At 41.9% G+C, this 18,581-nt stretch overlaps 1 protein-coding gene and 1 pseudogene across 3 annotated transcripts in view; both read right to left on the reverse strand.

The window, feature by feature from the left end:
- The window catches only part of RASGRF2 (Ras protein specific guanine nucleotide releasing factor 2), a 239,499-nt gene that overhangs the window by 86,698 nt on the left and 134,220 nt on the right, over window positions 1-18,581 (reverse strand). For 2 of the 3 annotated variants that reach the window (XM_072793320.1, XM_072793330.1), the window contains exons 16-17: window positions 14,602-14,727; window positions 11,047-11,136 (exon numbers count right to left, since the gene is read on the reverse strand). The exons of the other annotated variant lie outside the window; for it this stretch is intronic. In XM_072793320.1, coding sequence (XP_072649421.1) covers window positions 11,047-11,136; window positions 14,602-14,727 — 216 coding nt within the window. The remainder of the gene's footprint in view (window positions 1-11,046; window positions 11,137-14,601; window positions 14,728-18,581) is intronic. 3 annotated transcript variants of the gene reach the window in all.
- On the reverse strand, window positions 10,092-11,026 carry LOC140614301 (transcription factor BTF3 pseudogene; annotated as a pseudogene).

Here is an 18,581-nt window from a genome sequence, read left to right on the forward strand (position 1 = left end):
AGTGGCTCAGCAGGGTGACTCTGGCTTGTGGTTTCTCATGAGGCTGCATCCAGATGCCCACCAGGGTTACAATTATAGTCATCTGAAGGCTAGACTAGAGCTAGAAAATCTATGTCCAAGCTCACCTGTGAGGGTGTTGGCCAGAGGCCTGCCTTCCAGTTTCTTGCTAGTTCATGGGCCTCTCCTCATGACATGGGAAGTTTGTTTCCCCCATAATGAGTGATCTGAGACAGACTGACCAAGACAAGGCCAGTGGGCCTCTTGATGACTTAGGTGCCAAAGTCATCCATGATCACTTTTGCTTAATTTCATTAAAAGCAAGTTACTAATGCCATCCACACAAAAAGGAAAGGCAATCAAGCTCCACCTCTTGAAGGAAGGAGTGTGAAAGCATTTGGGGGCATGTTTTTTAACCACCAGACCACTCAACAGAAATGTCCATGTTCTCCAAACAAAATGGCAGCATTGCAGAAACCCAAAGAATGAAGTTTCAACCCTGCCCTATGCAAGGCAGAGATTTGGAAAGGTAATAATTCCTGCTATTCTTTTGTTCATTAGCCAGGTGCCAGATTCAAAGCTGTCACTTATTACCTATGTGACCTTAGACAATTTGCTTAACTCTCTGCATCTCAATTTCCTCTATTGGCAAGAGAATATAACACCAGTGACTCTTTCACATATCAGTTAACACATGTAAAGCTTAGAATAGTGCTTGGTACATAGTATACTCTATAGAATTATATGACTTTCCTGGTGTTGTTACTGTCCTGTTGCTAATAAGGGCAACCACTCAATTTGCATATAGAAATACCCAGGAGAGCAGCATTAGATAGGGGCTTATAAGAAGTGGGTGTCACTTTAGGAGACCCTCTGCTAAAGTCATCCACAATGATGTATTCACAATTGATAAAACAGGCTAATTACATGCTGTCAGGTTGCCTCTTCAGGTCTTCCCAGGATTTGTGAGGCCATTGGCTACAAATGCTGGAAGAGAAACCACCTGAACCAAACACTGTTGGCTGCATAAAGTTAAGGACATGTGGAGGACCTGTGCTCTCAGGGGATGTTCCTGGCAGATGAAAAGCCCATTCCTCCCTTACCATAGACTTTAGAAGTTTTAAGATTCAGTTCACCTTGTGCTGACTTGCACTATTAACTATGCAAAGGCAGTGCATTTCCTTTTTTAAAAAAGTTTTTTAAATGTATTTATTTATTTGAGAGAGAGAGTGGGGAGGGGCAGAGGGAGAAAATCTCTAAGCAGACTCCCTGTTGAGTGTGGAGCCCACCATGGGGCTGGATCCCACAACCTTGAGATCATGACCTAAGCTGAAATCAAGAGTTGGCCACTTGACTGAGTCACCCAGGTGCCCCCAAAGCGGTACATTTCTATAGATTATTTCTTCTACAACATTTAATCTTTGGCATACTACTTTGAGAAATATTGTAACTAAAAGCTTATCTCATTCTGCTTAATGCATGGAGCTGATGCAATGTTACATAATCAGAACAGTATCACTGATTATTTCTGCCAAAAGAAAATTCGCTGACTATATATTTTAAAATATATAGTCTCTTCAGAGAATCGGGAGTCCTAGGTTGATTTTTTTCTCTTTCTAATTAGTCTCCTCCAGCCTAAGATTTTTCACATTCAAATAAATGGGATTGTTTTCTATTACTGTCTTTTTCACCATGGAAAAGTTCTGGAAAGGCACTACAGGACATATCCTGAGTGTTAAAAAAAAATAAAAAAAAAAAAACTATCAGACCCCTGACAAGACTGCAAAATGCAGGGCTGGCTTCATGGTGTATAACCTGTATTGCACTGTGCCCCAAGCTTAGAAAGGCCCACACTTGGTTTAATGTTCCACTCTCACCATCTTGAAATTCTAATTTTTTAAACAAGGGGACCAGCACTTTCTTACTCCACTGGGCTCTACAGTGAATGCAGATACTCCTGGCAATAGAACATATTTCCTTGAAATTGTGCAGAACTCCAAGAGATGAGAACATACCAAGAAAAAACACAGTAGGACAGAGGGAAGGGGGTACAAGTAAGAACTAAGACAAGGGGTATTGCACAGAAAATTAAAAGATAGGGGGAGCCCCAGATGAGAAACACCACACGCATCCAGCATTTGAACCTTAGACTTCTCAACACCGGTGCTAACTTGGGTTAGATAGACAGCCTATTTCCTTTGATGCCCTGATTACCAGGAAATAGGACACGGGGAAACAAGAGAATTAGATTGAGACAGTGAGCAGTCTTTCCACGGATGGCAGATAGTAGAGCAGTGATTCTTAGCCTTATTTCTGCTTTTACACAATTCACACTGCAGCACATTTCCATCAATAACATCTCTCTGTTTTGGAGTGTCTCCCTCTGGGGGGAAGCTGATCAGAATCCTCAGGGGGATACGGGTATTTTGAAGCAGTCCCTGACTGTTCTCATTCCACCCTACCCATGTTCCATTGAGAATCACTGCAAAGAAATATCTACAAGGCATTAACTTTCTGAGTTTGAAACAGAAAATCAATTTGTGATTCCTGCCTGAAGTTACAGTTTTACCTTGTAAAACAGACACTGAGGAAAAGGCCACATTCTGTGCCTTTTTTATGAGTTCACTCAATAAATAGATAAGCTACTTAAACAGAGCTGAGTATGCTCACAAATCCTGAAAGAGATCACAGACAGCAAGGTATATGTGACATTAACTTAATTCATGGTAACCAATATCCTACTGAAAATGTAATCCAATTCTCGATACAGAGATAAACGCTTCCTCTGACCAGATTATATCATTGTACTTAAGGCCCTCATTTCTGCAGTCCAGTGAAAGAAATTGCAGATCCTCAATACCAACTGCTAGCCAAGTAAGAATCTACCCACAGACGACTAATTTCACCAGGGCTCATTTCTCTGGAGTCACCAGCTGCTGACCTGTCAGGTGAATGCCAGGTGGACCTATCAGTGGGAAGAAGATGAAAGAAATGGGTGTTGTGGACAAAGACAGGATCAAGAGTCAGTAACAATATTAAGTAACAGGTTTCCCATGACCTGGTTCTTTCTGAAGCAGATGTGGGATGAAAGGTACCATCAGGGCAAAGAAAGCAGAAACTTGGTAGTGGACAGATTGGAGTGAGCCTTATTCTCAGTAACTGCAAGAATCCGGGCCAGGCTCTCCACTGATCTGGTCTCACGCTTGCTTCAGAATCTATCAAACAAGATGGAGAAAACTGGTCCCTGCTGTTATTTCCACAGTGTGTATGAGGGGGGCGGGGGGAGGTGATGATGAGCAGCCTCCAGATCTTTCAGATAAGATTACCCAGTGAAAGCAAAAGTGGTCAAGTAGAAGAGAAAAGATGGACTTCCTGTAGAACAGCTTGGCCCAAGGCATAGGAAACAATCAGGGAGGGCACTTAGGGATCGGGAGTCCATTGTTAGTCTGTAGGCATGTCTCAGGAAATCCTTTTTTTTCTTAAGATTTTATTTATTTATTCATGAGAGACACACACACAGAGAGAGAGAGAGAGAGAGAGGCAGAGACACAGGCAGACGGAGAAGCAGGCTCCATGCAGGGAGCCCGATGCGGGTCTCGATCCCAGGACCCCGGGATCATGACCTGAGTCAAAGGAAGACGTTCAGCCACTGAGCCACCCGGGTGCGCCTTGTTCTGGGAAATCTTATCTGTATGAACCTCCACTCTAGATGTTAAGTGTCACAGGAACCCGGAGGTCACACACTAGTGCTTCACAGTCAAATGTGGTCCTCAGAAGTATTTTGTTTGACTTGGATGGCATTTTTTTAAAGTATGAATTCACTTCTAGCATTTAAAGACAGATTTCGCATAAATATCCAACTTCCTGGCTTTCCTTTAAAAAAGAAAAGAAAGAAAACAGATGTGACAGCCCCAGTCTAGAACCCGTCATGGCAAAATCATGGAGACGGTGGCTGACCAGTGGCTACCTCCTTGACACATGGCATCAGCTCTCCAGCCTCTCCTTCAGTTACCTGCTTGGCTCTAAAATGGACGAAACAGTAACGCAATCAAGTGGCAATTGGGCAATGTGAGTGAATCAAAAAAGTGAACAAGCACAAGCAACTATGTTGTACCTTTGCTGAGTAGAGACAGTAATAGAGGAGAATGGTCCCATGGAAAGGACAGCACAAAGAAAGGGAACTTGGCAATGCAACACGGTGTGACAGGGTGCCCAGGCCAGCGGGAACAGCGGTCTGGGTCTACTTGAGACCAAAGACACAGGACGAGCAGAGGAGGCGTTCCATGTGGTCTAGCTTGTTATGGGGCACGTCCCCCAGAAAAGAATGCAGTGACCACAGAACATGGACATTCCCAGCTGCTCTGCAGGCTGGTACAGTTAAACATGTCACTTCTCAGGTCCAAAATTCTTATTCCAGGCAGTGTGTGTCCATGTGTGTCTGTGTGTGTCTGTTTAAAAATAAGACTTGGAATCATTACTAAGTTAAATTTGATTTATCAAAGCTCTTTATTTTTCATTCATAACAGTGATAGTAATGTTTTACAAAAAAGATAAATTAGATACTTTTATCCCCCAAACTTTCAAGTATGTATCTTTGATGAAATCATGAAAAAAAATTTTTTACATAGTTTGGGAAAAAATGGAAAATATGTCCCAAACGAGGATACCTCCAGTGGTGGAGGGGGGTGTAACTAACAAAGTCATTTATATTTAGGAATAAATGCAACAGAACAAATGTAAGACTTATATACTGAGAAATAAAAAATATTGCCGAAATGAGAACAGATCTAAATAAATAAAGACATTCCACATTCATAGATTTAAAAAAAGACCAAATATTGTTAGGATTGACAATTCTGCCCAAATTGACCTACAAAATCAATAGAATCGCTATAAAAATTCCACGTGAGACTTCCATTTTCAGCTCTGACATGTAAAGAACTTAGTAGGTGACAGACACATTTGTCTCTACTACAAGTAAAAGATGGACAAACTGAAAATCAGTGATGTTTCTTGGACACATCAGAAAATTGAGGTTGCAGAACTAACGACCACCCCCAAATCTAGAGGGATAGGTGCATCCTGAGAGACACAGCTGATATCTGCTTCTCGGGAGCAGAAGTTGCTGGAGCCATGAACCGGAAGCAACACCGAATGGTCAGTGGCTGAATGTGGACCAGCAGCAGAGCGGGAACTGCTGAAGACTGCCTTCTTAGGGGGACCCCACACTATTTCTGGCTCTTGCAGGCAGAGGGGGAAGAGCACCGTTATGAAATACGCCTAGAGCCTTCTCTGTAAAAAGGTCTATTCTCCAGGGAAAAAGACAGGCTAAGCCTTACTCAGCTTGGGGAAGAGCATCCCTCCCACTCCTGTCTTATCTATGGAGAAAATAATACAGTCTAGGGGGGTCAGGGCTTCAGTGAAACACATTGGGAATGCTACAACCAGAGAAGGAACACACACATGAAATCCAGAGTCCAGCAGTTTCTCAGCTTGGCTCCCTACTAGGATCACCTGGAGAACTTAATATCCTGATGCCCAGCATGGACCCAGACCAGTCAAGTCAGAATCTCCAGGGATGGAACCAGGTACCAGTATTTTAAAAAAATATTTTATTTATTTATTCATGAGAGACACAGAGAGAGAGGCAGAGGGAGAAGAAGCAGGCTCCATACAGGGAGCCTAATGTGGGGCTTGATCCCAGGGCCCAGGGATCATGACCTGAGCCAAAGGCAGATGCTCAGCCACTGAGCCACCCAGGCACCTCTGGGTACCAGTATTTTTAAAAACTGGCCCAAGCCAAATTCACACCAAGTTCAGATCTACTATTGACTACACAGGCTTGAGTGGTTTGACAAAAGAGAAAACAGATAATGAATTATCTACTTTACAAGTACCAGATAATTACCAATAAAAAACTCACTATTTCCCTAAGCAATTTTAACTGTACCATTAATTTTCCCATAAGTACATTCGACCATTCCTCAATTTTGTTAATTTACCTTGACTTGCAGAGAACAGTAAAACATATAATCTGCTCACAGATAATCAAGAGTTGCTTGTAGTACCTCCATTGCCATTATTTCTAGTCTTATAAAAATAACCCATCTCACATTTCCATATTTCATTTTAGATCATTCCATGAACTCTATAATTAACCCTAGAGCTTCAGGTGTGTAGTAAGCACCATGATGCACCCTGATATGTCTATTCACTGGATGTGCATTTCTATTCATATAACTATATCCAAAGTGCACCTGCAGATTCCCTGTATCAGCAGCCCTCTGAAATGCACACATTTTAATTTCTACTTTAATGCAGAGCTTCTAAATTTGAGATGCTTAAAAATACATTGCAACCAGTATAGAGACACACAAGACCTTGCTAATTGTCCTTCATCTACATCTTGTATAGACTTAAAGCTCCACTACAGGAAAGGACACTTCCTGAACTGATGATGATTGTTCCCACCCCCACCGCCACTCCCCAAGTAACAAAATTTCCTATAGCTGCTGTAATTCCAAGAATGATCTGGAGTGGATTCATAAGCAGATTTATTAGGAAGCCAATGACACTTAAGTTTTAGGGCCTCCCATCGGGTATGGGCTTCTTCCAAAGCCCTCAGAGGTGTCCTAAAGGTTTGTACTGGTGATTTTATATTCTTTTCCTTGAGCTGATTGTTTGAGTGTTAGGCCCCCAAATTTTGGATCCTGGGGCACCTGGGTGGCTCAGTGGTTAAGTGTCTGTCTGCCTTTGGTTCAGGGCATGATCCCGGGGTCCTGGGATCGAGTCCCACATCAGGCTCCCTTCAGGGAGCCTGCTTCTCCCTCTGCCTCAGTCTCTGCCTTTTTCTGTGTGTCTATCATGAATATATAAATAAACAATCTTTTTAAAAAAAAATTCCGGATACCACCATAAGCAGGCCCAGTGTAACTTGGCTGCCAATCGGAAGGCAAGCACTAAATAAACTGTTAAATCTTCAGACTGTGAAGTTAACCAGAATTGGTTTAGGGTTACAATCATACCCACGGAATTGGATTTCTTTGTCTCTAATGAGGAACCTCCAAGAGAGGTAAAGGGATACAGGAGAGACTTATCCACCTTTGAAAAGGGCCAAGTTCTAGGTCCTAAAGAAACCTGTGGGGAAAACCCAGGTTTTTCCAGTGTGCATGGAAATTAGGCAGTCCCACACCCGGGGAGTGGATCCCCAGGCCACAGTCCACAAATAAAATTAGCTTTCTATGCATTTAGGGCCAAGTGGGTGCTACTTGTCTGTGTCTTTATAAGGAAAACTTTCTGTCTGCTTTCTCGCTAAATTTGAAATTCCTGTTAATGAAATAGCAAAGCCTTCTAAGCAATAATTAGGAAGAAATGGCTTCACATGCAAATGCCTGGAGTGGACATTTGAAAACATAATCATTGACTGACAGATCTAACCCAGAGTCGCCAGACTTCTGTGTATTAGGATGGGGGTAGGGGTGGGAGTAGGCAAGTGGGAGAGGATGAAAGCAGGAGTGCACCTGAAGGGAGCCTGAAACACGGAGGCCCTCTGCGACCACATGGCCTAACCGGGCATTTCCTTCTTCCTGCCCGGGGCTGGGACACAGCAGAGTCACACTGACAAGTGGGCCCACGATACAGGTAGAGTCGTACAAGCAGACAGGAGGCCTGCAAAGGCTGATGTAAGCGTGAAGGTTCACATGCTCACACAACCTTCCCTCCTGCTTGCCTGGGCAACTCTCTGCAGCGAATCTGGGTCAGTGATTCCTGGTTCAGAAAGTGGATACAAAGTCTGGTTCAGGAGTTAACTGCTATCTGGCACTCTCTTCCCTTGAACACTTGTCCATCTGGCTCTAGCCCTTTCCAGAGCAGCTCAGACTCTCCCTGGCTGGCCAGTAAGTCCAGATTATCTTCTGCACACTTCCCAGTTTCTGCTCCCAGTCCACCTTCCTCAGCCACCTGAGTACCCAACTCTCTGGCCAAGTTCTCCAGGAATCCCCTGGGTGGGAGGCCAGCTCCACCGAGCGGCTGAGCCCCCGGAATATACTGACCCCCAGTCCAAAAGAAATCCCCTCTCTTACCATCACTAGCCACTGCAACTGACCCTTGTGCAACCTGCCACCCTTACAGCAGGGCCACAGCCACTGTCAAATCAACCCTTTATTTCTTTACTTCTAAACTGAATCATGTGGCACCAGACCACGTTACAGGCAACATCAGCAACACTGAAATAAAGAAGCAGTCTGCTCACCCAGGATCAGGCTACCCTGCCCCTAGCCACACTGGCTGTGGGCAATCACTATCCATCCCTCCTTAACTGGCTCACTGAAGAGAGCTTTCTTCGTAAAGCTATTTCAGAAGTATGGAAGAAGCAAGAAGAAAGGCGGCAGAAACAGCAATGTTTAAATGGTGCACAAGAATTGGCTGTTTTGGTTACTTTATCCTCTGGCCCATTATGCGTGCCCAAGCCAAAGTCAAGTGCCATTCTCTAAAGCTTGTTGGAATTTTGCTGCAATCCCAGGTGAAAAAGAAGTACTCTCCTCCTCCCTAGCCTCCAGCAAATGCAGAAATAGGCTCATTGTGAATTAACATAAAAACTATTTTCCCTCATGAGCCATATTTAAATTAAAAAACCTTCGAGGAAGCTCTATACTTCACTTTTGCCAAAGACAGACTAGTTTGTGAGATGGAGAGACAGAGGAGAAGCTCTCCACAAATCACAGTCGGTAACCAATTCTGCTGAGAGTAGAGTGATGACTACTGCATTATTTCACCAAAGAAATGTTCATTTTTGTAGAATGGAGGCAACAACAGAAGTCAATTGGATGGACAAGACATCAATACTATTACCATAACAGGCTGTTTTGTGTTATGGTGATGGGCATTTGGGGGAAAAGTTTTGAGAATAATTAGACAAAAAAAAAAAAAAAACAAACAAACCCAGCTTTCCCAACCACATCCAATGCAGCATTTGTGGCAAAATAGTGGAGTAGAATGACGTGAGTCTGCAAAGATTTCCATTCAGTTGAGATATATATCTATATCTATCTATCTATCTATCTATCTATCTATCTATACACACACACACACATATATATAATGGAATATAATTATATATGTAATTACTATGGTAGTTCATGTTCAGTATAGAACATCTCTCTGTTCTTACTTCAGTTTAGGAAGAATTCACACAGATAGTACCTACCAGCTACTATTGTTGAATACAGGTTCATAGGCTTTGGCATTGGGAGTTTTTTGTGGTGGGTGAACAATGGCTAATTAACAAAATACACACTCACTCATGGTTCTACAAAGCATGATGATCAGAACCCATTGGGTAGGTTTAGGTGAAGACACTGACAGCACCAAGGTGGTTTAAACCACATACAGATTTGTTTTAAAAGTCCTTCTTGCACGTGAGAGAAGAAGACAGGGATAATGAATTATGACTTCCAATTATTAGAATATTTTAAGTTCTTCTTCATTACCTGGAAAATTACCCAGGAGCAATTCAGTAAGCATTGTGGAGCTACTGGAAGTGATTATAAGTCAGCTCAAGCAACAGTCCTTCTGTCCTCCTTCCCTCCACAAGCCTTCCTTCCCGCCTTGCATATGCTTTTATCATTGTAGTCAATTAAAAAGGAAATATTTGTTCCTTTTGTAATCTGGCTAGAAAGGTTAGAGAGCTCCATAAAACAACATGGAAGAAATAACACATCCTTCCGTGATACAGAAGTTCTTAAAAGTATCATCCACACAACACCTGTGTAGGACTTACCTGAAGGTGCTTACTTAAAAGACAGTCTGTGGATGAAGGGGAGTGGGGAGATAGAGGCTTCTGGCTAAAAACTGAGTAAGCCGTGGGAATAAAAGGCACAGCAGAGGGAATACAGTCAATAACATGGTAGCTACACTTGTGGTGAGCATAGCATAAGGTATGGGGATGTTGAATCACTGGGTTGTACGCCTGAAGCCAGTGTATCGTTGTGTGTCAACTATACTCAAATAAAAAAAAAAAACTAAAAATAAGTAAATAAATAATACATCACTAAAAGACACACTGGCTTAAAATAGGAGCTGGGAATAGGCATTCATTTTTTTTTTTCCTAGGCAAAGAACTTTATTAACCTTGATTCAAACTTCATTCCCAGGCTTCGTCGGCTTAATTAGCTGCAAAGAATGAATTGTGTATAAGCAAAAACTGAGAAGAGCTGCAGTGTCCAAGAGGCTTGGGCTTAAAAATATTAGAGATCTAGATTTTATCAGATCCATGAACAAAATTTTAAAAAGCAGTCATAATATAAAATAGCAGCTCCCAATCACTTCCTCAAGTTTTATCTTCTTCAGAAGTTGACTCAATTCAGTTTGCTTCATTCTTGGAAGCTTCATCAAAATGCTCCACAAGATCTGAAACTTCATCATCCTCCTCCTCTCCGGTAGCAAGCGGTGCTTTTCCATCCACAGACTGTTTGGGCAGAGCTTCAGCCAATCTTCTTAAACTAGTCAGACTGTCTGCACCAAGCTGGTTTAACATACTGGGTAGCGTATCTGTCGGCTGCTTTGTCTCCGCATGGCCTGCGATGGTGAAAGTGTTCACCGCCAGCGATGCCTGAACTTCAGGGTTGTTAAAGTGGATCACTGTTCCTTGGTTTGTGAACATATTCACTTCTTCAAAACCAGAGATATTGCTTACCCCTACCTTCTTTAAGGAGAACTGAAGTTTTTTTTATCATCTGCTGTAGCTGTTCTACCTTCTCTCGACGAGCAGCTCCTCTCCCACCAGTGTGCACTTGTGCTTGCAGTTTGGCGAGTTATCTCCTGGCTCATGATGGTTTCTTTCCTCTTGTGGGAGTGGAAATGGGACCGCGTGGGGGGAACAGGGTTGGCGCTCAGGGGGTCTCAGGTGGACCAGCCCAGACCAGGTGCACACACGTGGGGATGCCGGGACCAGGCATTCTTAATGAGCTGCCCAACGCTAACCAACACACTGGCAGGCAAGAACACTGATTCAGGATAAGTTATTCTACGTAGCTGCTCACCCCTACTCACCTGGTGGACTTCCATGTCCTGCAGCCGCCGTGGCAATTGCAAAAGCAGAAGCAGGCGAAACAGAGCAGTGGGAGTTGTCAGCCGTCTGTCCTGGTTATTTAAAAGAATGGAAATAGCATGGTGAGGCAGATGGGTAATATTCTGTAATGAAAACTCTTATTTTCATTCCTGCACTGGATGAAGGATTGGGCCCAATGCCCTGTATTGTCCTTGTTAATAGAAAAAAAAAAAGATTTTACATCAGTAATTCTACTCTAGGTATATACCCAGCGGAACCGAGAACATATCCACACAAAAACCAATACGTAGTTCTTGTGTGAATATCCCTAGCAGCATTCTTCACAATAGCCAAAGAGTACAAACACCTAAATGTCCAACAACCACCGAATGTGTAAACCAAATGTGGTATATTGATACAAGGGAATATTATTTAGCTACCAAAGGAATGAAGCACTGATACGTACTACACCATGAATGATCCTTGAAAACATTATGCTAAGGGAAAGGAGTTAATCACAAAAAGTCATGCATTGTATGATTCCATGTATATGAAACGTCTGCAATAGGTAAATCCACAGAAAGTAGATTAGTGGTTGCCAGAGGTCAGAGGGAGAGGAGAAAGGAGAATGACTGCTAATAGGTACAGGGTTTCTTTCGGGGTAATAAAAATGTTCTATGAGACAGTGGTGATGTGACTTGTGACTCTATAAAAGCCACTGAACTGTATGGTTGATAAAGGCAAACTTTATGGTATGTGAATTATATCTCAATACAAAAAAAAATAGTTCTTAAAATTTCCTGCTTCAAAAAAATTCCCCACATTATACTACAGATAGAATTTTCTTCCCAAATCACCTTTAAAATAAGGATGCATTCTAAAATCAAAAGGATGCTCTGAGCACCCTTGTGCAGCCCCTTCCCTCTTCAGATACCTTACATACAGCGTCTGATAATGCGGATGCCAACCTCACTGTTTTTCCTCATTCACGCTTTTAGCGAAAATAATTCACTGTGGTTCTGACCTGCAGGGTTTTCATTAGTTTGCCCCTAAGTCACACTTAAAATGAGTAAGTATGAGGCGAAGCAAAGAGCTACTTAATACGCCCAAGTAGAAAGCAGAGAACGGCTCCACCCTCTCCTTTAGCAGCAGCAATTAAATATTTGTGGAAAAAGGTGGCAAGTAGACAGATGAACGGGCAAAATTTCAGCTAAACGGCAAGGAAATGTGTGACACCGTCCCCATTTGGATCCTCTGTTTTCTCACAGATTTCAGCTTCCTTCCCATGTTCACATGTCTCTAGGATTTAGTCACATCAGAGAAGAAACAAAGGACTTAATTTAATTCACAAACAGGATGAGGATTTCCAAATAATGCTTATATAAATTTAAAGTTTTCATATATGAATATAAATATGTGAAAAAAGACTATAAAACAGAGCCCTGATAATAGCGACCAAGTGAAAATAGTATTTGTTTCTTATGTTGGTAGAGTTTTGTTTCCCTGGATTTTGGCCCCAGACTCTTCCAGGTTACCATGAACTTATGTGGCGACGGTCAAGGAAGTTGCCAAGGCCTGGACTGATCAAAGCTCTAAGAGTAGTAAAGAGATTTGGCTAAGCATCCTAGTGGACCCGTAACAAGCCAGGGCCAGTCCTGCTTGCCATTTGCATTTACCAGAGCCACTCAAATGTCAGGGTGACCCATGACTGATCAGGAGCCTGAAATGGCTCCACTCCCCCAAGACTGATAGCCATCTGGGTGAGTCATCATCGTCGTCGTCGTCGTCTTCTTTTTTTTTTTTTTAAGATTTTATTCATTTATTCATTAGAGACACAGGGAGAGAGAGAGGCAGAGACACAGGCAGAGGGAGAAGCAGGATCCCTGTGGGGACCCCGATGCAGGATTCGATCCCAGGACCCCTGGGGATCGTGACCCAAGCCAAATGCAGACGCTCAACTACTGAGCCACCCGGGTGCCCCCTGGGCGAGTCTTTTGACAACAGCCTGACTCAGGTTAGCTTCTCTTGGATCTAATCACAATGACAACTTCCACCACAGAGCCAAGGCTACAAATAAAGCAGCCGTTTGGAGTATACACTCTCCCTTTTGCTAAACAGCTCTACTCGAAGTAGGAGTACGAAAGTCAAAAACTGTTTACATTTTACTTGGATTACATGGGGTGAATCTGGTTTCATAACTGAATAGTTTTCTCCTCCAGTTTGAAATAACTAACTTGAAGGGAAAGAAGGAAATATTTCAAAAACAACTGTTGTGTTGTTTTTGATTAGTAAAAAAAAAAAAAAAAAGTGTAAGGATTAACAACACATCCCTTTACTTAGGTTTTAAATATTTCTAAGGTTTAAAAAGTGTTTAAAGTTTGTAATCCTAGAAGAGGAAAACATTATCTGAATGCATACCTAATGGCAAACCACTATAAAAATGTTTCAAAAAAACAACTGTTATTTGGATTTTTTTTTTTTTATTTGAACAATGGGGAAATCAAAGATTTCTACCTTTTGGTCTGACCGGTTTTCCTCCAATTAGAGGACATTTGGTATGTTCTAAAACAAAGTATGGGTAACGCTTCATAATTTTCATAACTATAGAAAATATACCAGTTCCTGCCACATGAACAATAATGATAACTGGGGTCCCATGCAACTGGACCTTATTTTATTTTAAAATTTTTATTTAAATTCTATTTAGTTAACTTAGTATATTATTAGTTTCAGGGGTGGAATCCAGTGATTCATCAGTTGCATACCACACCCAGTGCCCATTCCATCGGGTACCCTCAGTAATGCCCATCACCCACTTACCCCATCCCCCATCTACTTCCCTTCCCGCACCCCTCAGTTTGCTTCCTAGAGTTGAGTCTCTTATGGTTTGCCTCCCTCTCTGTTTTTATCTTATTTTATTTTTCCTTCTCTTCCCCTATGTTCATCTGTTTTGTTTCTTAAATTCCACATATGATTGAAATCCTATGTTGGTGAGGATGCAGACAAAGGGGAAGCCTCTTATACTGTTGGACGGAATGGAAACTGGAAAACAATATAGAGCTTCCTTGAAAAATCAGAACTAGAACCACCCTACAGCCCAGCAAATGCACTACTAGGAATTCATCCAACTGGACCCGATTTTAGGTGAAATACTGTTCTTAATAAGGTCCCTCCAAAATTGTGGTGTCTCAAATGAGTCTATTTTATATAGAAACTACATTAGGAGTCACAACAAGGTATCAGTCTGGGAACATTTTGACAGAAGCAGCGTTGAGATTCTTCAAGAAGCCATCCTCTAAAGACAAGCCTCTCGATTCATGTTACTCCACGGGCAGTGCAGTACAATGATGGGGTCAAATCAGCATTAGTTACAGCAATGACTTATCCTCAAATCCTTTATCTCTCCACTGCTTGACAGCAACATCGTTTCCTTCCAACTGATTTTTATAACCAAGATCACAAAATATTTTGGGAGCAACACAGGTAAAAGAAAGGTTCAGAAGCTAGAAACTACCTTTTGCTTTTATATTTCCGTGTCTCCTACTGAGCTTACTTACCTACAGGCTGGCGATAGCGGAGATGCTGAGGCGTGGAAGGTGATCGGCAAGGTGAAAGGTCTGTGCTGTCCACCGCCGGGGAACCTTCCACTCCAGCTCGGTCCACAGGGACAGACTCAAGGACAGCTGCTTGGAAACATTGGGCATTTTAACAACCAGGCTGTGAATTCAAGACATTCTTGGCAGTCTCATGCACAGAAACACAAAGGTTTGCTATGGATAACTGCCTTTCAGAATAGCCAAGATTTTTAAAGGGCTTCAATATGAAATCAAGTCATTCCTCCTAGCAGAGTGCTAATGTCACTAAATCTCAGTGCAGTGTCTTCTTTATCGCTATCTTACTGACCCTGCTGAGCCTGGCTAACCCTACCCAGTCCTCTCTGCTCAACACAACAGGTGTCAAAAAGATCAGGGGATATGCTGTGACTTCCCTACCCTCCAGAAGAGTGGGGGAAGAGAGATATTTGCAGATTGTAAATCAGACTGGGGTCAGAGTTAGGACTTCACTAATTCTTTGCTTTGGTTACCCTCTTAAGCCAATTAGAGTTAGAATCTCTACCACTGTGGCCCTCCAGCAAGCTCTGGGAACTCCTAAGGATCTAGAGCTGCCCTCTCCAAAATGGTAGCATTAGCCAAAGATGAACTAGGTAAATCTAAATTAAAACGAACTAAAGTTAAATTACTATTTCAGTTCCTTTTTTGCACTAACTGTATTTCAAGTGCTCAGTGCCTAATGGCTAGTGGCTACAGTACAGGATGGCAGAGATTTACAGCATTTCCATCCTCCCAGAAAGTTCTACTGGATAGCCCTGTTCTAAAACTACAGATCAGCAGGAGGCAAGTGGAAATTTTTAGAATGAACTATTGGGGAAGTTTAAAATCATTTGAGCCTTTTCACTGCAACTAAGATCCCATGAATAAAAGACACATCATTCCTGGGTCACATTAGGCTATTACTGGTGATGTTTCTGTACCACTCCTACTGGCTTATTAACCAGGTAAAACTGCAACTCTGTGCATGTTCTTTCACGGAAAAGCACTACAAAAAATTAATAAATTTCCAGCAACTCTTGTATTTCTTTTTCCTTGGGTTTTTCATTAACCAATAACAGCTGTGTCACCTCTGTTAACTTCACATTATCCCTGTCCGTGGGACTGCTCTCAGCTCAGCTCCCTTTGCCATTCCATTCAAGATTTTCCCCCAATAAACCCTTCCAAAATCCCTAATGACTTCTTGCATGTGATCTGCTTCCTTGGAAATAGGGCCACAATTCGGCTCTTTTGAAATACAAAGGGGCCAAGGAAGGGAAATGGCTCGGCTCTTTCCCTGAATGACATAATTACAGTAAAGCTGGCAGTGATGCAGGATACAGACAAAAAAAATCCATGCTTAGCTGTTAGTTTTATTATTTTCTAAATAACTCTCTCAAAATTCAGTAATGGAAGGCATCTGCTCTGCAAGAGCGACCAGAATATCAAATACATGTCCTTCGGCTGATTCAACCATTCACTCCTCCGAGGCAGATGAAAAAGTCATTTAGTCAGCAATTATACTGAACCCAGAAAACTTCCCAGTGAGAGAGCTGGTCAGGCCCCCGAACAGCCCTTGAAAGGACAGGAAAGCAAAGAATAACACTGTAAGCAAAAGGCAGCTACAGAGAGAAGAAACCATGCCAGCAGGGTGGGGGAGAAGAAGCATTTCCTTCTGGCATGTTCACTTTCAATCAAGTTCCATGCAAACAGCTTTGCTTTCAGGATTAGTAGGCAGATGTGGGCTCAAAACAAATGCTAAAATTGGGAGCACTTTCAGCCCACGGGCAGGCAATTTTCAAGCTAAGAACACAGAAACAGACACCGGGGATGTAGGCTAGGCAGCAACATTTAGGCTGGGTTGCACAGCCGTGACCTGAGTGCACACGGGTGGGTGAGAACCTCAGATACAGGGAGCAATCCTGTACCTTCCCTTTCTTGCCTGCCACTGGGTGGACTTTTGTGGAGATCCTACTGTGGGGTGGAAAACGGATGTGAGCTGGGTTGATATGTGCACTTCTTAGGAGAATCCAGGGTGGAAGAAGGTGGGAACTGCCTACTAGGAATTAAAGGAGGGCACTAATGAATAATAGGTGAGCCTGTAACAGATCTGGGGACTGAGCTGGGTGGAAAAGAAAGTGCATTCGTTTTCCCTATAAGGTTCATTGTTTTGCTCACTTTAAGGGATAGCTCCTATTTCTCTTCTTTTCCTTTATGTCATTTGAAGTTCTCTTGCCAGGAGATATTGCAAGGCTGGCATTATCATTGCAATGACAATAAAACTGGACAAAGGTCACTAGCATTTTTCAAATGGTGTGCCCTGAAACTGTCTAACTGATCAGCAGTGAGAGAGACCTATGGCCTCAGTATGGACCTATTGGATGAAGCTGATGTTATGCAATGAGGTTGTACAGAGTTGATTCCTGAAGTGAAAAGCCAAAAATGTATCAACTGTTGGCACAGGATTCTTATTCAAGTTTGCCAACTGTTTTAAGTGTTAACATTATGCAAAGCACATGCAAACATCTTTCAAATTAAAGACAGATCAGTGTCTCCCTTTTCTTTGCCAATTAGAATTTTCAAGACCAGACAACAGAGTTAACACAGCAGCACTCTTGGCTTCTACAGACATCGTGTACACACACACACACACACACACACACACACACACGCTGAATCTGTCAGACTTATGCTGAAGTGTTTTATCCAAGATTTTCTTAGGCCTATTGATGACCAATGTTGCCCATTTACCAATGCAAAAATAAAAGAAAAATCTATGATTCTTTTGTTTCACTTCTTCAGAAAAATACCACAGAGCTCCCTGGTGTCCAGTGTTAATTCTGAAATTTCTACTCACAGCATTTTCTTTACGGGAATCCACAGGATAAATTATTGTCAAGTTCCAGTAGCAAGAAAAGATGTGCCTGTACACCAGTCTATTCTTACGTTTCATTATGAATCACATAATTGATTACTTTCAGAATCCAAACCTGGGTTACTCTAGGAAGTGCAGAAGACCACACAAGTGTTGTGTTCACTCACCGTTCACTAACCATACCCTTGGTCTCATACAATTTTTCTTCATTGCTTGATTTCCTTATTAATTTTATTTTTAGCCCATGTTCCTATTTGAACTACCACTTAACAGGATGGGAAGTAAATACATTGAAAGTAATCAGAAAACAGCTACAGAAAGGGAAAAGAAATAAAGATATAAAGGGGCTGGAGAACAATCAATCATCAAAAGAAAGCTGAAGCAGCCATATCATCAGACAATCTAGATTTTAAACCAAAGACTTTAACAAGAAATGACGAAGGGCATTATATCATATTTAAGGTGTCAGCCCATCAAGAAGATCCAACAATTATAAATATTTATGCCCCCAACTTGGGAGTAGCTAGATATATGAATCAATTAATAACAAATACAAAGAAACTCACTGATAATAATACAATAATAGTAGGGGACTTTAACACCCTACTTATAGCAATGAACAGATTGCCTAAGCAGAAAACCAACAAGGTAACAATGGCTTTGAATGATACATCTGACCAGATGGACTTAACAGGCATATTCAGAACATTACATAAAGCCACAGACTATATATTCTTTTCAAGTACACATGGAACATTCTCATAGTGGGTCTGTGAAAACAGATCACATGCTGGGTCAAAAATCAGCCCTCTAACACATACAAAAAGATTGAGATCATACCATGCATATTTTCAGACCACAACACTATGAAACTGGAAGTCGACCACAAGAAAATATTTGGAAAGACTATAAATACATGGAGGTTAAATAACATCCTACTAAAGAATGAACGGGTTAAAAGAAATTTAGAAAGAAATTAAAAAGTACATTAAAGCAAAGGAAAATGAAAACACAACAGTCCAAAACCTCTGAGGTACAGCAAAAGCAGTTCTAAGAAGGAAGTATATTGCAATAT

This window comes from Canis lupus, chromosome 2, assembly GCF_048164855.1.
Source record: "Canis lupus baileyi chromosome 2, mCanLup2.hap1, whole genome shotgun sequence".
Classification (NCBI taxonomy): Eukaryota; Metazoa; Chordata; class Mammalia; order Carnivora; family Canidae; genus Canis; species Canis lupus.